The sequence below is a fragment of the Aedes aegypti genome, chromosome 2 (assembly GCF_002204515.2).
Source record: "Aedes aegypti strain LVP_AGWG chromosome 2, AaegL5.0 Primary Assembly, whole genome shotgun sequence".
NCBI classification, from domain to species: Eukaryota; Metazoa; Arthropoda; class Insecta; order Diptera; family Culicidae; genus Aedes; species Aedes aegypti.
In genome coordinates this window covers 65,594,578-65,621,053 of record NC_035108.1, presented here as the reverse complement: position 1 = coordinate 65,621,053, position 26,476 = coordinate 65,594,578, and the positions used below count along the sequence as shown (strand labels likewise).

At 38.4% G+C, this 26,476-nt stretch overlaps 1 protein-coding gene across 3 annotated transcripts in view; it reads left to right on the top strand.

Moving 5' to 3' along the window:
• The window catches only part of LOC5567142 (E3 ubiquitin-protein ligase AMFR), a 167,881-nt gene that overhangs the window by 89,322 nt on the left and 52,083 nt on the right, over window positions 1–26,476 (top strand). For all 3 annotated transcript variants that reach the window (XM_001651489.2, XM_021841088.1, XM_021841087.1), the window contains exons 4-6: window positions 6,875–6,958; window positions 7,363–7,443; window positions 23,650–23,805. In XM_001651489.2, the coding sequence (XP_001651539.2) occupies window positions 6,875–6,958; window positions 7,363–7,443; window positions 23,650–23,805 (321 nt within the window). The remainder of the gene's footprint in view (window positions 1–6,874; window positions 6,959–7,362; window positions 7,444–23,649; window positions 23,806–26,476) is intronic.

The following is a 26,476-nucleotide window of genomic DNA, read 5'->3' as shown; positions in this document are numbered from 1 at the left end:
TTTGGCATGGTTTAGAATTTAATTTGGTTGGATTATATTTGGATTGGATTTTGATCGGTTTTAAATTGGATTTGGATTGGATTAAATTTGGATTGGATATGGACTGCATTAGGATTGGATTCGGATTGGATTTGGATTAAATTTGAGTTGGACTTGGATTGGTTTTAAATTGGATTTGGATTGGATTGGATTTGTATAAGATTGGATTTTGGATTGCATTTGGCATGGATTAGAATTTAGTTTGGTAGGATTGTATTTGGATTACATTTGGATCGGAATTTGATTGGTTTTAAATTTGATTTGGATTGGAATTGTATTGGCTTTGGACTGGATTTTAAATTGGATTTGAAATGGATTTGGCATGGATCAGAAGTGGATTTGGCATGGATTAGAATTTAATTTTATTGGATTGTATTTTGATTGGTTTTAAATTGGATTTGGATTTGAAATGGATTTGGCATGGATTAGAATTTAATTTGGTTGAATCATATTTGGATTGGAATTTGATTGGATTTGGATTTATTTCGAATTGGATTTGGATTGGATTTGAATTGGATTAAAATTTAATTCGTTCGGATTGATTTGGATTGGATTTTGAATTGAATTTGAATTGGATTTGGCATAGTTTAGAATTCAAATTAAATTGGTATTTGGATTACATTTGAATTGGAATTTGATTGGTTTTAAATTGGATTTGGATTGGATTGAATTCGGATTAAAATTGAATTGGATTTGGATTGGTTTTAAATTTGATTGGGATTGGATTTGAACTGCATGGATTAGAATTTAATTTGGTTGAATTATATTAGGATTGGAATTTGATTGGATTTGGATTTAATTCGAATTGGATTTGGATTGGATTTGAATTGGATTAAAATTTAATTCGTTCGGATTGATTTGGATTGGATTTGGTTTGGATTAGAAGTGGATTTGGCATGGTTTAGAAATAAATTTGTTTGGATTGTATTTGGATTACATTTGGATCGGAATTTGATTAGTTTTAAGTTTGATTTGCATTGGAATTGGATTGGATTTGGACTGGATTTTGAATTGGATTTGAAATGGATTTGGCATGGATTAGAATTTAATTTCGTTGGATTGTATTTTGATTGGTTTTAAATTGGATTTGGATTGGATTGAATTCGGTTTGCATTTGGATAGGATTTGGATTAAAATTGAATTGGGTTTCAATTGGTTTTAAATTGGATTTGGATTGGATTTGAAATGGATTTGGCATGGATTAGAATTTAATTTGGTTGGATTGTATTTGGATTGGAATTTGATTGGATTTGGATTAGATTAGAATTTGATTCGTTTGAATTGTTTTTGGATTGGTTTTAAATAGGATTCGGATTGGATTTTGAATTGAATTTGTATTGGATTTGGCATGGATTAGAAGTGGATTGGGCATGGTTTAGAATTTAATTTGGTTGGATTATATTTGGATTGGATTTTGATCGGTTTTAAATTGGACTTGGATTGGATTAAATTTGGATTGGATATAGACTGCATTAGGATTGGATTCGGATTGGATTTGGATTAAAATTGAGTTGGACTTGGATTGGTTTTAAATTGGATTTGGATTGGATTGGATTTGTATAAGATTGGATTTTGGATTGCATTTGGGCCTTTAGTTTGGTTGGATTGTATTTGGATTACATTTGGATCGGAATTTGATTGGTTTTAAATTTGATTTGGATTGGATTGGAATTGGATTGGATTTGGACTGGATTTTGAATTGGATTTGAAATGGATTTAGCATGGATCAGAAGTGGATTTGGCATGGATTGGAATTTAATTTTGTTGGATTGTATTTGGATTGGATTTTTATTCGTTTTAAATTGAATTTGGATTGGATTGAAACAATAGTTTTGAATATAAAAGTATGAAGAGTAGAGTGTTTCACGAGTATCAGCTTCAATATCCGGGCTGTAATTCAAGGTAGACCTAAGTTAACGCATATCAATTAGTTTACCAATAAAGGCAGGATTATATATGGTTGGGGAAAATCAGTTCATATTTTTGTATGAACTAACGGAAATTTGAAAAAAAAATGATACAAACTAAATATTGAATTGTACAGAAATAGTTAGGAGAAGAGTAGAGGTGAGAGGGATTGTGGAGATAGATACTTGATTATATTTAATAAATATATATGCAGAATATAATATCGATAAATGTTACTGTTTAAGTACTCGTAGATTACACCCTTTGCTTAATTTACTCGTGATTGGGCTGCGTTCTGTTCTTGTCTATAGGAGAGTTATTTGAATTTGTGCAGACAGCTAGAATCGAGGAAACTGTCATTCTCCCAATAACAAGAATTGTGTGAGAGGGAGAGAAAGAAAATGTGTGCAAGAAGAGCCAATTGGAAATCCGACTGCGCAGCAATAACTGGAGGAAAGCTAGGGTCAGTTGATCGAATATAGTTGAGAGCAACAGACGTGTTGCTAATAGTAATTTGAGGACGCTTATCGTCCTCTTATAACGTTTCGGCCGGATACGACACTGTATACTATCGATCGTCTCAGGGAAACCCCCTAGGAGCATCCGGCGCAAGCTGCAGGCTGCGGTATCTGCTGTGACCAAGTGGGCAGAGGACGCCGGTTTCGACATTGCCACGGATAAGTGTGCCTGACTGCACATATGCTAAAACAGATACAAGCCACCACAACACCAATCGCGGTCAATGGCAGATCAATGCCAACAAGAAAAAAAATCCTAGATGTGAAAATCGATCGTTACATAACCTTCCGCACTCACTTCGACCGTGTCAAAGAGGCCTGCAAAAACCGGATGAGGCTGATCCGGAGTATCTCAGGTAGACGCACCACAATCGACAGAGCAACCCGACAACGCGTAGCTGAAGCCATAATCAACAGTCACATCCACGGCACCAGCTTGAACCTGGCATACCGCCTACCAGAGCAGTGTTCGGTGTTTTCCGCCAAAGCAGCAGCAATCTGCTTTGTGGTCGCTGAGGACAGCCAGGACCGACTCTGGACAAGAAACACAATATGGACGTCGCCCATGTTCATGCTGTGTGGACACGAGACAGATATTCTATCATCCAGCGAATCTTACCGTGGATGGACGTGCGTGACTGAAGAGAGCAAAGGGTTGCAACCCAGAACATGAGGCACGGTAGGAACTTCCGGAAGATTTGTGAGACTTGTAACACCCGGAACACCGTCGATCACATCATCAACAACTGCCTTGTCTACGAATACCCCAGAAGGTAGTACGACATTACCTCAACCAGCCGAACGCTTCAAAATGACCTCGCCTGCGAGAGGATCCTTCTTAACTTCCTTTAGGAAGCAGGTATTTTTGACGAGCTTTGACGAACTTTGACGGGCTTGAAGCTCAAACACCCCATTGGACAACAAACATAGCTACGGCCAGGCTTGATAAAACTCCTCGAAATCATCAGAGTTCGATGACATACTCTAGAGCAGCATGCTGCCTTTGCCTCTCTGCGAGGGAGCGAAAAAATACTAAGCAGAGAGGCAACGAAAAGTGAGCGAGGAAGATGCAGCACAAAACACAACGGAGTAAAATTCCATCAAAAAAGAATGCTCTCACAACTCCCCGAGGACTCTCTTGTTCGGGCAATCAAGAGTTGTTTTGAAGCGTGAGTTAATGTGAGCATCGCAACTAGAAAGAGATAATACCCGAAAAAATCCTCGCATTTGTTTGCACTCTCACTTGAATCTCTTGAGGATCCGTGTTGAAAATGTTGAGTTCAGTTTTTACTCCTCGGAAAAACGGCAAAATCTCTCACCTTACCATATAGTTTTAAAACCGAGGTCGACCGTTTGGAAAAAAAAACCTGGAAAGTCAGGATAAATCAGGGAGCCCCACTTTTTGGCTTAAGGACATTTGGTCGAATGACATTTGGTCGAATGACGTTTGGTCAAATGACATTTGGTCGAAAGTACATTTGGTCGAAAGGACATTTGGTCGAATGGACATTTGGTCGAATTGCTTTAAAACATTTAATTTGGTCGAATGACGTTTACTTTAAGATAAAGGTTTTTTGTACATTGCCTAAAATATTTATCTCCAGTGAATTTATCATTCTTTGATAAACTACTAAACAAGTTGTTTTATTGCTCAACCATGCGAACATAATGTTTTCATCGTTCTTCGTAATGAACTGCTGATCTTCATCTGATGGAAGCATTCGAAGAAAGTACTCTGTATTTTTCTTTGAATTCCGTGTCTTGCAGCTTACGGATGTGGGAAAGATTTTTTAATGCGGAAATTATGAACAAAACGGAAGGAAAAATTTGCTTCAAGGAAACGCTTTATGGCGAAGTGATTGTTAGGTGTCGGTAACTCTTCTTATGGCCAATTGGCTTATTGTGACATCCAGCTTAATAATATTCCGCACGCAAATATGACAGTGTTGATGACCTCGGGTAAAAAATAGAGTTTGCAGTGAAAGTTTTGAAATGTTAAAAATTTGAATTGTTCTAATAATATGTATCGGGAAAGGGAAGACGAGTTGACTGAGGCGACAAAAGATAGATTGCGCATATAGATTGTTGGTAAAATGACTGATATTTTTTCAATTATTCAATCACATTTGTATTAGCGATAAAAGGCTACTCTCGACGATAGTCAGACTAAACGTAAACTTTCGTTTCCATACTATTTTGATTCTACCATTATCTTTTCCACGGAAAGTCGGTTCGGCCAAATATCATATGCTTTCTGTTGCAACTAAACATTTTCGACCTAATGTCCATTCGACGAAATGTCCGTTCGACCAAATGTCATTCGACTAAATGTCATTCGACCAAATGTCTTTCGACCAAATGTCATAGATTCCCACTTTTTATCTGCACACCAGGAAACTAACTAAATCAGGAAAAATAGTACTTTTTAAACATACCTTTGATAGTCTTCAAAGTATTTAATTAGGCCAATACAGAAATACCGTAGTTTTTTTTAAATAAATTGATTCAAAATGTCGAATTTGAAATTTTAAGGGGGCAGATATTCATCCAAAACTAAAGATTTCCGGAAACTTTGTAAACAAGTCCGGTGAATTCTAATATTTTTCAATTTTAATTACATTTTATCATCTCGCCTTCGGCAATTAAGAAAAATAACATTGTGGTTTATTTCAATGATGCCAAAATGTTATAAAAATATCAATACAAACCTTAACTAAAACCAACAAATGTCTTTCCAACATCTCTTCAAAATTTGTATTAGTTTAAGAATTGTGGTTCTACGATGACATTCTCATCCTTTTTTGCACCACGTGCTAAATCTCAGAAATATATAATATTATAAATAAATATATAAAAGAAATATATAATATTATAATATTGTGCGGTACGCCATGTTTGAATGATTATTTATTATACCTTTCTACAAAATGTTGAAAAACTGATACTAAACAAAAATTCTAGTGTAATTTTGTCCAGATTCATTGAAAACACTGCCCTAGACGTTGTGAGAATGATGTCCAGCATTTTATTGGAATTTCACAAAGAATTCTATACGAATTCTACGTGGAAAATCTGTTTAAATAGCATTGGATTGGTAACAATTCGTTACACAAGACTCGAACTTTATATCTCATCGGGATCATATGGTAGAAATTGCTTGAATGCTAATTTTTATATCTCAGAGTGGCAAAAATTTAGAATCCAAATGTTTGCCTACCCTTTATCCTTGATCAGCTGAACAATTTTGCCCAAGACTTGAACTTTCTATCTAATGTGGATCACGAAATAGAACTAGCTTAAAATGTTCAATTTAACACGCCCAATAGTGGAAACATTTCAAACCAAACAAATTTCCTTTTGAATGTCCTTGAGATTCTGAGCAACTTTTGTATTATTAACTATTTATTTACTCTTTCGGTACCAAAATTAGTAAGGAATGTTTCAGGGTATTTGTGGCAACTCGAGATTAATGGTCACAATTTTTTGAAGAAATGACATGGTTAGGATTGGGTCCAGGGTCCTCTGCAGCTGAAGGTACATCGTGGTAGCTCGATTATCGTGTTATGGCGTTGGTACCTATTTCTTGCAGGTATTCGTCTGCCGGACGGCCAGGATTCGCAAACCAACGCAAAGAGGACAACACACAAAAAAAAACTAGAGAAGAGAACACAAGAGAATGAAACTTTTACCGAAGAAAATCATAAATAGCGACCATATGAATGAAATCACGGGTAAACATTCTGTTATAAAATCCTTTGGAATAAATATCTCAAGTTGCTATAATTTTGTTAAACACTAATGATCGGGAGGGGGGTCCCGATTTGCTTGACTGTCTCGTCTTATCACACTGTCAATTTTACGAGCCATCAAACGAAATTTGATTGCGCGGGTGATTGCGATCTTCAGTGGTAGTGAACTGACTCACGGTTGCTCATCATGGTCGTTGTTGTAAAAGTTACCACGAAGTGAAGGATTTTGCTTGTCAATGACAAATGATCATAAAAATAAACATAATCGCGAGAAATTATTTTTGCATTCTCATCATAATATTTTACCATTTTTAGAGAACGTAATTGTGATCTATGAATATTTTAAATCATATTTATTGCAGATTCATTTGCTATAAAAGCAATAAACCAGTAGTTCTTTCCGTTAGCCTGCCATATTTCAATCGAAAAAATGTCATTAGTTTCAATTGATATCATTCTCCGTAAAAAACGATTCAAACCCAGTTCCATATTGTTGCTCGAAAGGTTTACAGTCAGTCATTCAACATCATTGGCCCCTGATAAATAAGTACGCCGCAAGTTTTCATTGTCGGTAATTGGAATTCAGTTTTTTATACCATCCATTCATTCGCCTGTAACGATGTTTCTCTCTAACGCTCTGTTCTTTTTTTTCCTCCACAGCACATGAAGGACAAATTTTGGAACTTTATCTTCTACAAGTTCATATTCGTGTTTGGCGTTGTAAACGTGCAGTATCTACACGAGGTGAGTAAGCGTGATTGTGATAAGATGAACTCATCATTGGGGTGGGTGGGTGCCGAGTGCCGATGCAGTCGGCAATATTCGAAGCTTATCATCGTGAGTAAGCTAGTTGATTGAGGAAGCAAGGAGTGCAATCATTTTAAGTGCGCCTAATATCAGCTATTGTCGATTGTTTTGTTGGGCATACAAGCGCAACAAATATTGAATGATTATAGCTGAAACAGATTTCAGAAGAAATTACTGACAATGAACAATTGAATTTTGAAAAATCGAAGGTTCGAAGATTCGATTGAGAAAAAACAGATAAACAAAAACTCAAAATCTCGCACATTCATTTTTTTATTTCAAATTGATTCGTTGCAGAACCAGCAGCCTCCAAACTAATAATCATAACTCCATCTTTCCAGGTCATCCTCTGGGTATCATGGTTCTCCGTCCTTGGCTTCCTCCATTTGCTGTCACAGCTGAGCAAAGACCGCTTTGAATACGTAAGTATTTGAACAATTATACGCCTGTAATATAGCAATTCATCATCCACTTGCCCACCACCGCAAGAAAGTGATCAATCAATCAATCAATCGCGATTACGACCGCGTTGAAAAGAAGGTTTGCATTTTGATCGCAGACGAAGACTGAAGTGGCGAAAGATGACGAACGTTTTCCTATGATTGCAAGCTGCAATCCGGGAACATGACTCACTCGATCTGCTTCAAGTAAGTAGTGTTATGCGACTGCGATGCCGCACCGTGCCGGTAATACGTGAGAAAGTTCAAGAGATCACGTAGGTTGGCTACTGTTGTCGCGTGTGCAGTTGTATCTATGTCAGTGATTCCCAACTTTTTTGGAACTGTAGCACTATTTAAAGTTCGACATACCTAATCTAATGATATATTGTTCCCAGAATTTTTGTTTTTCACTTTTGTAATTTGTATTTTTGAACATCCCCATCCTTTTTTATTTTTACTTGCCGATTTTTGACTAACATATTTTTTTAGTCAATAATAAAAGTTTTTGCGGAGATTTCGAAAAATTTAAAATTTATCTTTTTCTAAGACATTTTTGTTTTCTATGCATCAAATACAAAAACAGTTTTGTTATGCGAAAGGTAAATTATAGATGATACAAGTTGTTGTATTATCAAGGCATTTATAAGTTATAAAACAATTCAATTTTTGAACAAATAATTCCAAAATTATTAACTAAGAGCTTTCTTTGGCGAAGTTGCCATTTTTGCATTCGTATATCGTGTGGCAGGTACATGACGTTACTTGTTGCTCAGGGAAGTCAAGGAGTTTTCCATTACAAATGGTCCTGGATCAACCGGGAATTGAACCTAAACACCTTCACCATAGCTTTGCTTTGTAGCCGTGGACTCTAACCATTCCTAAGGAAGGCCCCTTTATGGCTTCGTTGACCACCATTTGAGAAACCCTGATCCATCTGAAAGCTACTATCCACTTCACATGTGTCAGAATACGACCAATTGGGGTTACGTAGAACCGTGCATTTTCTACCATTGTTGTCGGTGGCATCGTAATTAGACACCTCTCCCATGTAGGTGGTTTTATTGGGCCGACTTTCTGCCTCTTTCACAACATGGATGGATGAATGCATGGCACATTGTATGCTAATCACACCCCTTGCATGGAAGACAAGGTGAAATTTTTCGGATCTCAAAGAGAGGCACACTTCACATGATGGTAATGGATCGCACAATTGCCGGGGGGATTTGCGTATATGAGAAGATCATCATCGTCATCACGTTATGGCACCTTTCGACGCTAATGCTAGATATGGTTATGGGTCATTATGCAATGCGGCGTGGGGTCAACAGTATACCACCTCCGAAGCTATTTATTGCCACGAAAATATCTTAAACGTAATCACATGTCTGCCTGCGGGGGCGAGAGAAGATGAACTTTAAACAAATGCGTGCCATTAATTTGTGTTTGAGAGACAAGGGCGTCATTCGCTGATATAGGTGCTAATGCTGTATCGAAAAAGGGGAAACAGAGGTGTTGATTGAGCTTGCGGTTGGTTTAACCCAGATTGAAGTCTTTTGTGATTTGAATAATGAGAGGCTCCGATCACGGAATGATAGATCCCCCGTATTTGTGGATTTGACTGCTACTGGAGATGCTTCAATTTACTTAAAGCTACTTTTTTTTAGCGTTTCAAATATTCGAAAATATCTTTCAAACTTGTGATTTTTTTGAGTGGTTCCTGAAAAAATGTATTGCGGTCCTGGCATTATCTTTCACAAAATTCTGGCGGCAGTTTTTGTTGGAAATTCGTTTTTTTTTAATTTGGCAATACATTTTTCAGAAGTTTCTTAATGGACGTATAAAAAGATAATTATAAGAGGCAAGATTCTCAGTAGATTAGGTGGGTTCCAGGTGATCTAAACAAAGTTCATACTTATATGCGATGGATTACACTGGAGGATATATTATAGGAGTCCACAGGAGTTTGTAGATCTTCACACGATTTTATGCAAATTCCTGGGATCCTTAGAAACTTTGGGATTTCGAAAACTAAATTCCAGAATTCCGGGATTTTTAAAGGCCGGGAAACAAGACCCTCCAATTGCATCGCCCTGGGACAATTCAACAGCATGATGAAGATGCTACTAGGTTTCTGAGGCATGGCCAAATATCAGTACGTGCTGATGTTTTGTTCGTCGTAAAAAGGTTAAAAGGAAGAAATGCAGAAGGTCGAAGAGGGAAAAATAGACCAAGAGCTGCAACACACTTTTTAAGAAGGGAAAATTGTACAGTAATAGAAACTTTTTTGACTGGATACACTGGATTAGGGTGACTAATGAGCGAAAGCAAGAAATTCTTTGTTGGGGGAATATTTGGTTTCCATAATACTTGAATTCTTGCGTTTGCATTCATAGCTGGATTCATAACAAAGTTCTCAACTCTTTTTCAGAGTTCTTACCAATTTTTTTTCTTTGGGTTTTGATTTCAAAATCTCTCAATATCCGGAATACTTAGCTTACTCCCTATCATCTATTCTTCGGATTCCTCCTGTAATCACCAGTTTCATTATTCCCTTTTACCGACAGCATAATGTGGTTATAATTATTCAAGGCCGCACGGGATGTCATTATAATCACCCTATCCATTTGAAGAAGCAAATCTCAAGTACCATAGTCAAGTCGATAGATAGAAATCGATGTGAAAAATGTATCACTATAACACTGTTCGACAAAAAAAAATTTTTGGCTGGATCAGGGACGCGGTTATATGGGTCTTGAATTGCAAGAAAAGTGTAGAAAGAGGCCGTTTTCAAATGATTTGCAGCACCCCTGGATTAGTTTTTGACAAAGTTTGAAAATTTTGCATTTTTCATCAAAAAAAGCGTAATAAGCAAAATATCAATATATTTTCAAATTCAATTATTCAACCATTGAATTAGTCAAATCAATATTTTTTAGCCCTAGATCGCTTCAGGGAAACGTGCACCATTTCAGAAGAATATTGGCATCATTTTTATATATGAATTTGGAATATTAACGATCATTAAACCAGAATATGAGGATGTGCACCATATAAATACTACTTATTTTTCTATTCCACACATCTGGTTCATTATATAATAATTATTATAGGTTCAAGAAGACGCTTGATTATGATTTATTTCTTTGCTCCATTTAATAAAGCAATGAGCAATGCAATCCAGTAACATTTGAGTTCAACAAGGATACGACTACGGAAAATTGATGTGTCTGTGATGTGATGTGATGTGAATATATGGGCTGATTGGTATAATAAACTCTCAGCAGAAATACAAAATATATATAGGTTGGACACTGACATGTAAGTGGTCTTACATGCGCTAGTCGGTTTATCAGGAGACGATGTCTGTAAAAAATATGTGATAACATTGTTATTTGCAATTTCTAAATATTTCGATAGGTACTCATTAATAATTGTTTACTTATCGTGACATTCATATCCCTAGGAAAATTACAGAATAACATAAAATAGCAACAAATAATTTAGTAATTATCATTATCACATTTTTTGCGAAAGCCGCTCAGGCAGGCATGAGCTCTTTTTGATTCAGTCTGTGCACAATACTAATCATTTGTGAAAATTGATTTAGTGGTAACATGCCTGCTTCTTACTTGTAAGATGAAACAATTTCTGGTTAAACCATTTCCGATATGTTTTTAGTTTTCGGTTCTAAATTTCACATGTTTTTTGGCAATTTTAATCAAACCTTCAGTTTTGAGATTTGGAATGAATTTCACAAATAATTGCGATATATTCAAAATGAGTAAAACACTTGTTTTTCTATGTCTTCTTGTTAAAAGAAAGAAAAATAGAAATTACGTGAAGTTTTGCAAAATTGTTTATCACAAATGTATGGATAAATTGTTTCTTCACTTAATTGAAAAGCATTTTTACTCGTTTCGAGGATATGGGAATGGGGGCTCATAAATGGACACGTTTGTCCTTATATGGGAGACGAGTTTAAAATTAACCTTAATGGTCGACTTCTTTATGTTTCCAATATGCTTACAACTAAACCCATTTGAAGAAAACATCTCATTGAACAAGAAACTAACGCTCCATTTGAAAGTTTGATTAAAATTGCTGAAAAATATGTAAAATGTAGAACCAACAAAAAAATCGGAAATGGTTTAACCAGAAATTGTCTTACAAGTAAGAAGTAGGCATGTTACCATAAATGATAACAAATGGACCTCACGATAAGTAATCTATTCTTAATGAGTACCTTTAAAAATCTTTTGAAATCGCAAATAACATTATTATGACATTTTTCACGGACTTCGCCATCGGCTCCTGATAAACCGACTAGCTCATGTAAGACCACTTACATGTCAGTGTCCAACCTAATTTTGTATTACTGCCAAGAGTTTATTAGACCAACCAGCCCATATAAACATAACAGACACATCAATTTTCCGTATTCGTATCCTTGTTGAAATCAAATGTTACTGGATTGCATTGCTCATTGCTTTATAAAATGGAGCAAAAAATTATATCCTAATCAAGCGTCTTCTTGAACCTACACAGTTCGAACGAAACGTGTAAATTTCTGAGACATATAATGCACATAATTGGAGCGTGGAATATCATGGATATTTACATGATATGTCATGTAAACTTCAATTATATGTCATGTAATCGAGCAGGATCCTCAGTGATTACACGACATATAACACATTTTTACATGATTTCACACTGAAATTTACATGACATTATGTTTACATCACATAAATGAAGTTTACATGACGTGTAATCTTCATTATTTTTAACTGTGTATAATAATTATTATATAATGAACCAGATGTGTGGAATAGAAAAATAAGTAGTATTTATATGGTGCACATCCTCATATTCTGGTTTAATGATCGTTAACATTCCAAATTCATATATAAAAATGATGCCAATATTCTTCTGAAATGGTGCACGTTTCCCTGAAGCGATCCAGGGCTAAAAAATATTGATTTGACTAATTCAATGGTTGAATAATTGAATTTGAAAATATATTGATATTTTGCTTATTACGCTTTTTTCGATAATGTATGAAGTGCACAACACATCACATATTCAGCTTCATCGGTTCACTAAAACTCGAGATTTGCTTCTACAAAGTTTTGATGAACATGGTTAGAGTGACGAAGTAGACGTAGAGTTAGACGAAAGATAGAGAAAATAACATGGTCCCCCATGATACCTTGAATCGTAGCACCTTTTTTTCAAGTTTTCAAAAAATTCCTCTTCTTTAAGAATGTGTTTCGATCAATATTGGTCATTCAATTAGCATTAGTATTAACCTTTCGGTTGTCGCGCGAATTTTTGTAACACGAGTAGTAAAGCGTTGTACTATGTACAACACTCATAGTTTTGCATGTTCAACATGAATAATCTCGCAATCTAGTTCAAATATAGAAATACCATCTTCGGCAAAGTTGTTCACTAAATCTGGGGTCACTGATCTAGATTCAAGTCTCAAAAATCTTACAACTTAATTATATATCGGTCAATTTTAAATTTGAATGTTGTAAATTACAGAATACACCACATTTAACGCCTAAAAGTATGCAATTTTCTTTGAAATCAGCAACTCACGCCCAAAAAAATACAGTTTTTACTCAGAATAAGATTGTTTATCCACAATGCAAATTCAAAACTGGATTCACAATATGTTCTGTGGAATGTATGAAACAGTTTATTTAAATGGTGTCTTTATATAGCCTGGTCAACAGTCGATTGTATGAAGGGGAACCCTTCAACAGTTCATCAAACATTTCATAAAAAGTCTGTTTCTTCCATGGAATAATTATTTTGATTGTCAAACAGAATTTAGTATCACCAAGAGCAGCCATCAGGTAATACGACGCCACATATTATTTATTTAGTTGGTGTTACATCAATTAATTTGATAAAACCTCGTTAACGATGTTACGCCAATTTACTCGGTCCAAGGCTGTGTCTCTCCATCCTCGATTTTGGCCCACGTTCTCCAGATCTTGTTGCACCTGATCAAGCCACCTCGCTCGCTGTGCTCCCCGCCTTCTTGTGCCAACCGGATTCGACGCGAACACCATCTTTGCAGGATTGTTGTCCGGTAGCCTTGCAACATGCCCTGCCCAGCGCACCCTTCCGGCTTTCGCAACCTTCTGGATACTTGGTTCGCCGTAGAGCCTAGCGAGCTCGTGGTTCATTCTCCGCCGCCACACACCGTTCTCCTGCACTCCGCCAAAGATCGTCCTAAGCACCCTTCGTTCGAACACTCCAAGTGCTTGCAGGTCCTCTTCCAGCATGGTCCATGCTTCATGTCCATAGAGGACCACCGGTCTTATAAGCGTTTTGTACATGGTACATTTGGTGCGGGGGTGAATCTTTCTCGACCGCAGCTTCTTCTGGAGCCCATAGTAGGCGCGACTTCCACTGATGATGCGTCTCCGTATTTCACGACTAACGTTGTTATCAGCCGTTAACAAGGATCCGAGGTAGACGAACTCATCAACCACCTCAAAAGTATCCCCGTCTATCGTAACACTGCTTCCCAGGCGGGCTCTGTCGCGCTCGGTTCCGCCTATCAGCATGTACTTTGTTTTTGATGCATTCACCACTAGGCCGACTTTTGTTGCTTCGCGTTTCAGGCGGGTGTAGAGGTCTGTCACCGTTCCAAATGTTCTGCCGAGAACATCCATATCATCCGCGAAGCAAACAAATTGGCTGGATCTTGTGAAAATCGTACCTCGGTTATTGAACCCGGCTCTCCGCATGACACCTTCTAGCGCAATGTTGAACAACAGGCACGAAAGTCCATCACCCTGTCGAAGTCCCCGGCGGGATTCGAACGAACTGGAATGTTCGCCCGAAATCTTCACGCTATTCTGCACACCGTCCATCGTTGCTCTTATTAGTCTTGTGAGCTTCCCGGGAAAGCTGTACTCGTCCATGATTTTCCATAGCTCTTCGCGGTCGATGCTATCATAAGCCGCTTTGAAATCGATGAACAGGTGATGCGTTGGGACTTGGTATTCACGGCATTTCTGGAGGATTTGCCGTACAGTGAAGATTTGGTCCGTTGTCGAGCGGCCGTTGATGAAACCAGCTTGATAACTTCCCACAAACTCATTTGTTATTGGTGATAGACGACGGAAGATAATCTGGGATAGCACTTTGTAGGCGGCATTCAGGATAGTGATCGCACGATAGTTTTCACATTCCAGTTTGTCGCCCTTCTTGTAGATGGGGCATATGACCCCTTGCTTCCACTCCTCCGGCAGCTGTTCGGTTTCCCAGATTCTGACAATCAGCCGGTGCAGACAGGCGGCCAACCTCTCCGGGCCCATTTTGATGAGTTCAGCTCCAATACCATCTTTACCAGCGGCCTTATTATTCTTGAGCTGGCTGATGGCATCCTTAACTTCCCTCAATGTGGGGACAGGTTGGTTTCCTTCATCCGCCGTGCTGACGTAGTCACTCCCTCCGCTGTCGTGACCCTCGTCGCCTGTGTTCTCCGTGCCATTCAGGTGTGCCAGCTTCCGTTTTCTTTTATATCGCTCCACGTTTTGTCGCGTTCCTTGCTGCAGCATTGCAGCCCGCGCTGCATCCTTCTCCTCCAAAACCTGCCTGCATTCTTCGTCGAACCAATCGTTACATGTCCTCCTTTCCACGTACCCGACGACGCTCTCGGCTGCGTTGTTGATGGCTGCTTTTATGTTGCTCCAGCAGTCCTCAAGAGGGGCTTCGTCAAGCTCGCCCTCTTCCGGCAACGCTACCTCGAGATGCTGCGCGTATGCGGCAGCGACGTTCGGTTGGGCCAGTCGCGCTAGGTTATACCGAGGCGGGCGTCGATACCGTACATTGTTGATGACGGATAGTTTTTGGCGCAGTTTGACCATCACTAGATAGTGATCAGAGTCGATGTTAGCGCCACGATAGGTTCTGACGTCGGTAATATCGGAGAAGTGCCGTCCATCGATCAAAACGTGGTCGATTTGTGATGCCGTCTGCAGTGGTGATCTCCAGGTGTATCGATACGGGAGGCTGTGCTGGAAGTAGGTGCTGCGAATGGCCATGTTCTTGGAGGCGGCAAAATCTATCAGTCGTAGGCCGTTCTCGTTCGTCAGCCGGTGGGCGCTGAACCTTCCAATCGTCGGTCTGAACTCCTCCTCCTGGTCAACCTGAGCGTTCATATCACCTATGATGATCTTGACGTCGTGGCTTGGGCAGCGGTCGTACTTGCGTTCGAGCTGCGCGTAAAATGCGTCCTTGTCATCATCAGTGCTTCCGGAGTGAGGGCTATGCACGTTTATGATGCTGAAGTTGAAGAACCGGCCTTTGAGCCTCAACTTGCACATTCTTTCGTTGATCGGCCACCACCCGATCACACGCCTTTGCATATCACCCATCACTATAAAAGCTGTTTCCAGCTCACGTGTGTTGCCGCAGCTCTGGTAGATGGTATGATTACCTCTAAACGTTCGCACCATCGAACCTGTCCACCACACCTCCTGCAGCGCTACGATGTCGAAACCGCGGATCTTCAGTACATTGGAGAGTATGCGTGTGCTTCCGATGAAGTTGAGAGATTTGCAGTTCCACGTACCGAGTTTCCAATCGCTAGTCCATTTCCGTCGCTGTGGTCTTTGCCGATTGTTCCGGTCCGTATTCTCTCGTTGACATTCCTGTGCTGATGTGTTTTTACGGCTGGCTTGCAGGGCCTGACACCAACCCCCTAGATTTCCGGAGGACCATTCCCCCTAAATGTTCGGAGGACCACAGTGCGCAGTTTAGCTTAGAGTCCTTCTCTGGCACTCGGACGATGATCAGCCGCCCCTGGCATGGGGAACAGACGCTGTTGTGAGCCGCTCCTAACATGGAGTACAGACGCTCAAGGTTTGCAGAAGCAAAAGCAAAAGCAAACCCCCCCCCCTTCCCTGTCAGCATACGACCAAAGTTCCCACCGGGGGTTGGTTACCCGATCTTCCCTAAGGTTACTCGTACCCCGGCCAGTACCGCGAGGAGGTAGGGATAGAAGTTGCTGGGCAAGAGGCTAAGGACCGCACAGAGGGGTCTATTTTATTCCTTCAGGTACGCGAGGTACCAATGGTACGCCATGCCCAGCCATTTACCAACCACGACGCCACATATATTATGCTAATTAAAATCGAATCATAGCTCTCTTGACAGTTTATACATGTGGGTACGTGAATGATCAACTTCTCCCCACTGATCAACTACACCCCGAATTACAGTACTCTGAAGACCACGTCAACATACGGTTAGTCGACACTTTTAGCGTCGAACCATTCAAAGTTTATTTTTGTAATGAAAAAAATCAGGTAAAAGGAAAAGATGGGGTTTTAATGGTAATGTACAAGTGTCTATGTCGACACTTACAGTGACGAACTGTTCATATTTTGTTAAATCAATTCATTCAAGTAACATTCTCACTGTTGTCATCATAGAAATACGTTTCATAATATGTTGCATATTTAAAATAAAAGCATGAAACGAGCTCACCAAGTTGATCATCCATCCTTGATTGAGCTGCTGTTGTTGTTTGGGAAGGACTTTAACCCAAAGGTCATTCGTCCCTCTTGAGCTACTGTAGCTACTTTAATCAGCATACTCATTTCATAATAGCAAAATATCACTCCAGCGACGCGAAAACTTGAGCTCGATTGCACTTAGAACACGTACGAACTAAAACGAGACGAGAAAGAAGTCTGGAGACGTGTCAACGCAAAAAAAAACGATTTTTCTGGTAAAGCGAAGTGTGCACTTCAACAGAAAAGTAATCGCCTATCTCGATACGTGGAAAATTTCTTGCAAGAAATGGTCAAGAAAAGCATTTTTTCTTTGATCGCAGTACCAGGCCCGGATTTGGGGGGGTGCCGAGGGGGCAAATGCCCCGGGCCCCCCGATGAAGGGGGCCCCCCGAGAAATGCAAAAAGTGAAACAATATTCATTGAATTATTTTTACACTAATGATTGTAAATTTAAAATTCAATTTTGATACCATTTCTAACAGAGATATTATGAGCTGGGATTATGGTTTTTGAAGTGAGTAGCAAATTCAATACGATGTTTGTCTCAATTTACCAGTTATAATGAAAATCCTTATATTCGCTAATGAAAATCATCAAGGTTTTATCAAAAACTGCGAAACTTTTCTGCGGGTTAATGATAGCAAACTTTCGCAATTTTTTGGAAAGATACTGCCAAAATTGTAGTGCTCTTTGTCCTGGAATGATCATGAAAAGACGAAGATACTCGATAATTCACAGATTTTATTGATTTTACTATCACGATACTGAAGCTACTATTCTATCAAATACATCTGAAATCCTACCGCAATTTCGTTATTTCGAAATTCTACTGCAGTCGTTTCCATTTGTGCCAGATTTTAATAAATTTGTATAAATATTTTCATGGTTTTGTTGTAATGTAGCAAATTTAACTAAGAGCTTAGAATTTACTACAATTTTGATCCAAATCCACATAATATGTTTGAATATTGCAATTTTCACTAAGAATTTGTAATTTCACAAGTTCATTGGATGGAAATATCAGTAGCAAAATTATAAAAATACAAACATAATCTTTGCTATTGAGCCTCGATGAACCTTATAGTATTGATTTCAACTGGAACATTTTTACTTTTGGACTTGATTGAGGACGATTCAGTCAAAATTCAATCTCATAATCATTTCTTCTCATGTATTTTGTACAGATGATATATTTTACGCAATATTTACGACGTGATGTGGCCATAGTCAAATAAATGTTTTAGAGTTTTCCGAATATCTTAGTTTTTGTAATACTAAGCTTTTTCGGTCATTTTGTACCAAGGGCCTCGTGAAGAGATCTGACCCGGGCCCCCCGAAACCCAAATGCGGCACTGCGCAGTACGCAGTTGAAAAGAAATGTCATTTCAAATGGAGCTCACTGTAGGAAATTTCTTGACCATTTCTTCAGCAGACATTTTTACTTTTCTTGAGCGGAACAGCATACCTAGCTTAAAGATGAAACGAAGCCAAAACTCAAACCCTCAAGAGCACAAATCTAGAAAATTAGACAGCGGTTTAAGCCGAAAACCTGATCGATTGGTTACCACCAGCGAGAACCATTCGACCATGCCCTCAGTCCGATCCGCTGTCCGGCTCTCCAGAGCTGTCCTCCTGAAAATTTGAGGTCCGGCTTCGATGCATCTCTACCTCCTGCTTGGGCTTTAACGAAGCTTGCCCATCAGAACGCGTTCAGTTTCCTTCATTTCCGCTACACTTTTTCTAAACGATTTTTCTTCAAAAACTACACCAGCCGAATCTGAAAATTTGCGGAGACAAAAAAACGTGACAGATCAATTTCCAACACATCCGTTCGCGTGCGCTGCCTACTGCGATCTTCAGTGCGATTCATTTTTTTTTTTGTGGGGAAAAATGATGTTGCCAGTAGAGGGATTAATAATGATTATTGCACCCTATTATAGTATTAGAGATTGAGCCACGATCGGTCACGACAACTATGTTTGAACAAACACAATCAAAGTCGTCGATAAATTATTGAAAAGTTAACCGAACATGGTGCAGAATGCAGGTCACTATACGAAAAAATCAGAAGTAGAAAAGTTTTGCTAAATACGACCATCCATTAATTCAAACCAATGCGCCATTAGGCTCAAAACTATTGCCAAATACTCAGGAAGAAATCGCCAATTTACTAATACCGCGCTCAACCACAATCTGTATAATAGAATGGATATAGATAGTGCCTTCATTAGTCAAAAAAAATCCACAAGCCGGCGTGAGAGTTTCCCGTCACGTGTAACCGGTGGAATCCGACACGCCTACACGTGTTTCCCAAGAGATAGAAACTTATGACTTCCACTTCCACAGTCTAATAACGCCTTCTAAATACCGCAGTTACATTTGTGTGATTGTGTATACCGAGCCGCACTTCAATGTCACTGATTGTGGCGGCGATACGCGGTGGCTTCTGATTCGTAATTGTGTGTAGTTATTCATACCTAAACGTTGTTCTAGCTGGTTGAAGGTGTGAAGTAACCGGTTAAGTACTGAAAACGCCGGCTGAACGCCATTGACAAGAAAGGGAGGCACCTTCGCTTTAAATGTGGGTGCTGCCATCACACACCTGTAGCTACCTCACCTGTAATATGGTGCGAGCTTACTTAGTCACTACTCAGGGATGAACAGCGAACTCACGTTTCTAAATGGATTTCACCTCAGAAAATGTGCTGCATGCATTGCAAATACAGGAAGTTGAACTTCAATTGGCACCTGATTAGATGATTTGTAACGAGTTTGATGGGGCGCGGTTAGTGGGTGCTACCGGGAGGTGATCGATGGCTTCAAACACAAGCAAAGGACTGCTGTTAGATGATGAGTGCGAATTTTTGCACCTTTGCGACAAAAGTAGAGTTTTTTTTAAATTTTGTTTATCAAACCAGGAAGTGAGATTTTATCAACCGAAGCGAGCTGGAAGCGAGTTTTTAACAACACTCATCATTGTCATGGACTTCAATTGCCAATGGAAGTCGGTTGCTGCCGATTGCTGCTGACATGTTCTCTTTAAGAAGTTTCAACTCCGCTTGTTCTTGAAGTTCTTGGAATGCGATTGAGCTTCAATTGAATATAGAAATCCTTATGCAACATGTACAACAACGCAAGTCAAATCAATACTTTTAATTCAAATTTATTGTTCTTTCAAGTTTATTGACCCCGTGTTATAAATTCATAGCATAGTAAGTTAAGCTCAGTGATCGGAAAATTTAAATTTATTCACTGCCAGAAGCAGATCCAGTGAATTGTAAATGTCAAACAAACATCTCAATCTGAATTCGAGTCTGGTCGAAAGTATACTGGATCGTGAAACGTGTTGGATTTTTTGAGCTAAAGCTTGACTTTGCCAATAATGAATATACAGTTCGAGTCTGCTTGTAGAAACGTTTACAATTGACACAGGTCCATCGATCATTACTGGAGCTTCTTCCCACGTCGATTGCAACTTGTACGTGATGGATCATTTGGACCTATTCACTTTGTCCTAACAAATGCTCTACGCCAAGAAGCAAACTCTGCCTCCGTTGGGATGTAACGCCAAAGAGAAGAACTAGAACTAATATAACTACTCAATAGAAACCTGTAAATCATGACAGAACCACCCTACCATTCAAAGAACACAAGAAAAAAAAGGATATAAACTTGATTAGGGTAAAGCGCCAAATGTTGAACGGTGAAGATAGACGGTTTTATTTTATTTGATTTTTATGCTGAAAAAGCATTCAACACTATAGACGATTGTTTTACATTATTTCTGTTACATTTTTGGCATTGTAATGTCCATTTTGAAATGAAAATAAAAATATATATTTAAAAAGATAGGGACGGACCTGGTGTAATTGTTAGAACACACGCATCTCACGCCGAGGACCTGGGATCGAATCCCATCCCCGAGATTGTCACTAAATTATAGTGACGACTTCCTTCGGAAGGGAAGTAAAGCCGTTGGTCCCGAGATGAACTAGCCCAGGGCTGAAACGGAAGTGAATCGTCCCCTTCGGCACTCCACAGACTTTAGCGGCTTCTTTTAATGTAGGGGGAGATCCCCCAGTATCGGACACTTAAGCCACTAAATTCATAGTTCGAAAAATTTTGATTTTATGGGCTCGTGTTACCCATTTATGATAAATATTATCATTTTTATAGTGTACAAAAATAAATTTTAAAATATAAACATGAATTTTGACATTACATTTTGATGATGTATTTTAGTACCAAATTGATCGATCTTGAAAGGTGGCACCCAATACCGGACACGATCTAGAAATGCCTCGAAATCTGAAAATTTGATCATCATTGAATGTGTACACTATAGGAATAGTTTATAATTACCAATTCAATGCATTTGCATCATTTACAAGAATAATTTGAATTATTCTTACTTTGCAAGATGCCTATCAAAAACATCTTCCATATATGATGAAAAATAACACATTTTACGATGTTGTTCTGAATGTTAATTCTTACTAATTTTATTGCATGTTTGATACCATGATAGACGGAACCCATGAAATATGAAAGTATTTTGAGACACTGACGCAATAATTACAAAGATATCATATAACAAATCAAGCTGTCCGAAACTGAGGGACAGGAGGTGCTTAACGAAAATTGTAACTTGTCCATATTTAGTTCGATTATGGTACAAAATACATTCATACTATCAAATTAGGATTATGTTCGATCATGCAAGCAAGCGTGATCCAAAGTTTTTTTTTCTTATTCAAAATAATTACTAAATAGACTCAAAATTAAGGGGATACGTCATTTTTTCAAAGATTTTCAAACTTTTCTACTTTTTTAAAAAGGTATGCATATTTCAAGGATGTGTTATTCTACGCAAACATTAGTCTCCATAATAGCTTTCTTTTCTACTAATACACCTTCTTGATTGGACCATGATTTCTCAATGTTTCGACTTTGTCCGATATTGGGTGCTGTCCGGCACTGGGGGATCTCCCCCTACATTCTTTTTGACATTACAGCATCAATAGTGAGATTGAGGTTATACTCCGGATAAATCGGCAGCCAATGAGTAATGTCAATCATGGTGTAAACAAACAAACGGTGATGGCATTGATGCCATAGTGAAGATAGTGAAATTGGAAAACAGAATCAGGATATAGCTAGGGATGCAATTAATTATACTTTACTGAATCGCGTTTTTCACCATTGCAACAGACACCATTATAGGATTTTTTATAATAATTATTCAACGGATATTTAAAGCAATAAACATTACTATATTGTGTAATGCAATATTTCATTTCAATATAGGTGTTTGGTACGAAAATAAAAAATCTGGCAATACTGTTGATGAAACCAAGACTTTCATGCTATGCTAGTGTTCAACAAATGAAAAATGTACGTGAAACGAAAGCGCAATTGAAAATGTTTTTATGTTATTAATTGGTACAAGTAAAGAAAGATGTTTAGAAAATAAATAAAGTAGACTTTTACTGATATCGTGAATAGGCCCAATATTCGTAGTATGTTTTACCACACAGCTTATTTCATAGCAGCCCCAGCTTAAGTTTTTTTTTAAGAGAATTGAAATTTTTGTTTCACCCACTGATAAAAATTTTCAATAAATATTTCGTTTAAGAAATTAATGTGCTAATTAAATTTATTGTGTCAAATAGTACAGCTAACTTACAAAATAATCTGTATAATTTATTGAAACTGTTTGAAAATGGTTCAATTTCCAGTTTTATCATGGTTTCTACAGATCGTTCAACATTTGGGTAGCGTTCAACAATTAGCGAATTACCCTGTGTATGGCCATAACATCATGAACAAGAACTGGAAGAGGAATGACTAAAAAGATAATCGCAACTTAAAACGAGTTAAGGGGGCAGGATCCGTCATCGATTTCGCAATTTTCAAAGGCAGTTTTTTCGTTCAAAGTCAAGAAAATTTACAGGAAAAAGTGTTCACTGTATTCAGTTCTCCAACCACAACACGGTGAACACATTTTCGTCGAAAAATTTTCAGTTTTGAACAGAAAAACTGCTTTTGAAGTTTCGATGATGACGATGATTACGATGACGGAGCGTTGAGCGTTAATCTCTAATTACCAAAAAAAGAAACCTGTCGTGGGACAACGAGACAATGTCTCCCTTTCGCCATTTATTTATAGCACTAACAACATTGAACTTCAGTTTTATGTCACTCTGCTGACAGCACCCCGTAGATTTGAGATAAGTTCACCGAAGTTCAACTGTCCGATTCAGACTACCGCAAGCTAAAAACTACTGTACCACTCGATCATATTCTACCGACAGTACGACACACCTCTCCTTGGGGTGACTTGAGTTAAGTGATTGATTGACTGATTGAGCGCCACCAAAATTATTGCCACAGACAAACGGATGTAACACTTGGAACAAATTTTACTGGAATCCATCGCACAATTCGAATCATTATCATCTCTCGAGCATGTTGCACGCTATTCCGCATTATGTATTATACAATAAGAACTGCGGATGGCGGTAGTGTGAAACATCAAACACGAAATGGTCGATGGATTTTTTTTACTGTTACCTTTGTTTGTCAGTGGCATAGCGGAATGTGACTAACCTAAGTGTATTTTTTTTTTCATGTTCTCTCGCAGCTCTCGTTTTCGCCAACGACTCCGGGATGGTCCCATTTTCGGCTGATCGCGCTCCTGTCGGCCATTCTCACCTTGTCCGGCTTCATGCTGATCGTTTCGATCGGAGTAGGCGTCTTCATCAGCGGAGTCAACACGTTCGCCTTCATGGCGGCTGAGGTAAGGCCTTCTCCAGCTAACAACTGCAATTCAATATTACCATTATTGTACGTTTGTCCTGCAAACCGGCGCACGCAGGAGTTATTCTGGGTCTATTATTGAGGATTTTGCCCTCTAATAGACTCACACCTAAATAATTTTGTCACACCAAAATATTCTCCCACCATGTTTGCCATATATTGGATGGCGTCGTAGCTAACAAAACCAACAAGTAACGCATTATGTTGGATTGTACATTGAATGTAAGAAGCGTGCTTTTATTAAAGTGTCATAGAAACGGACGTGTGAGTATTTATTTTTCCACGTTCAAAATGTGCACGAGAATCTATTCCTCAACAAAACAAACAATATGGCCAAAATTATTTTTGCCCTTAAGTTACAAATGCGCAAGACATCCCACATATGTACTTCAGTATCGATTTTTTTTTTCAGATCTTCCCATAAAAAAAATCATAGATTCAGCAAAATACTTATAATCTATGGTGTACATCCAATAAATTCAATATCTGACAGCTTTTCAGAATTGATTTAGCATTTACATTAAACAAAATTCATGCTATGCTGTCGCTTATAAAGCACTAGAGTTGTAAAAAAATATTTTCATGTAGAAAAGTTAAACTCTCTTTCTACCAAGGAAGTAAAAACTTACGCTTCTACCAAGAGGCCAGAAAAAATTGAAAGTCCGACTTGGACGATGGCCTCGTTCTTTTCAAAACGATTTTCAAATTTTTTTTCAGCAATGGAACTGGACACTTTCAAAAATATATTTATATTTTTGAGATCTCAAAAAAAAAAAATCTTTCTGGTCTGGTGATCTATTTTTTAGCGACAATGGTGCCTGCCACGTCAGAATGCTGACCAATGTGGGGAAGGGGGAGGAACTTATGATACAGTATACTGGCTCCCATGTAGACCGTATATACCACTGCATTCAAGCCAGTACATGCGGGAGTGTGTGGATTGGGGGAAAGGCATGGCAGAGAGGTTTGCTTTTAAGGTTAGCAGACTGCCTATGTATCAGGCGTAAGGAAAGGCATGCGCGTGGAAGAATGGAAGCATTAGGGAAACGGTTTCTTGTCCGTCTAGGGTTCTAGCGTTTGCTATGAACGAATAGTTTGAGTGTGATAGATTTAGAATAGAAGATAGAAGCAAGTGAGAGATATACAACTACAAAGTACGAGAAAAGGGATGGGCCTGGGATTGAACCCATGACCTTCTGCTTATGAAGCAGAAGCGGTAGCCATAAGGCCACCAACCCCGTTATCACATTGATCGAGCTTGTAGAATGTTTTCGATACTTAGCAATGGTCCGAATCGACAATTTATTAAGAATACAGTGTTTTCTCTATTCTCATTTTTTTTCTAGGAAAATGCAAATCCCCATTATGAACAACTTCTCCGAACAGCATACGTCTCAAATCAACGAGAACAAAGCAAAACAAAATTTTCTTGCTAAATATTCGATTCGGACCATTGTGACTCCAGATTATTCTGCATTAAAACTAAGAATACGTCTTTGTAGCATAGCATAGCATAGCATAGACTGACTGTACATGTCAATGGTTGCTACTCCGTGATTGATCGGAACTGGTAAGAATTGCACTACGATCCAAATTAATAAGGGATGGGAGTTTCCGCTTACTCTCGAAGTGCAATTTTAGCAGATCTAATATTATTGATCAATAACGGCGCCGGCCAAGTCCTTACAGTCAGTTGGGATGGGGAAGGAATGTTAGGGTGTAATGATTGTTGCTTCTAGAGACCGAGAATACCTCTGCATTTCTACAATCACCACGGGAAGGGTGTTTATTAGTGAGGAAGGAAAAGATCTGGGAGTCACCTCTGGTCGATGATGCGATCCATGGACAAGGGGGAAATATACGACTTATATTTAAAGCTAGTTTTGTATTTTTGTCTCGAGAAGTTTTTGGTAGAAGCTTTAAAAAATACGTCAACATATATAATGTTGAACAATTCAAAAGATGTTTTTATTAATGACGAAAACTGAAAATTACAAAATTACATTACATATATTTTAAATTATATGAAACAGGAATAATGCCGACACTTGTAGTGACGAACTATACATAGTTTGTTTGAAAATTACATATGAGTATTACTGTGCATTTTGTCTCGATATGGTAGAAGTTTTAAAAAATACGTCAACATTCACAATGTCGAACAATTCAAAAGATATTTTTTAATAATGTCAAAAAGAGAAAAATATATGTATATTGAAATTGTATAAGAAAAAAGCATAATGCCGACACTTATAGTGACGATCCATACAAAGTTTGTTTTAATATTACTTAAAAGTTACGCTTTCAAGAAAATATGTGTTATCACAAGCATGAAACGAACTCACCAGTTGGTAATCCATCCTCGACTGAACACAAAACTGACACTGACAGCAAAACTTCTTGGCGTTCCGACAACAGACCGTCTTGCTTGTGCCTTCCCAAATACCTACCCAGCAAGACGCTCCAAATCAGAGAAAAAAAAAACAAAAATTTTCGGAGACGAAAACACGCGCGAAACCGTGAGCAAAATTTATCCGACGACGCAAAACCGAACCGTCCTGCTTGGGCTTCACGAAGCACTACCCAGCAAGACGCTCCGAAACAGGAAAAAAAAATCTCCGGCGACAAAAACACGCGCGAAACCGTGAGCC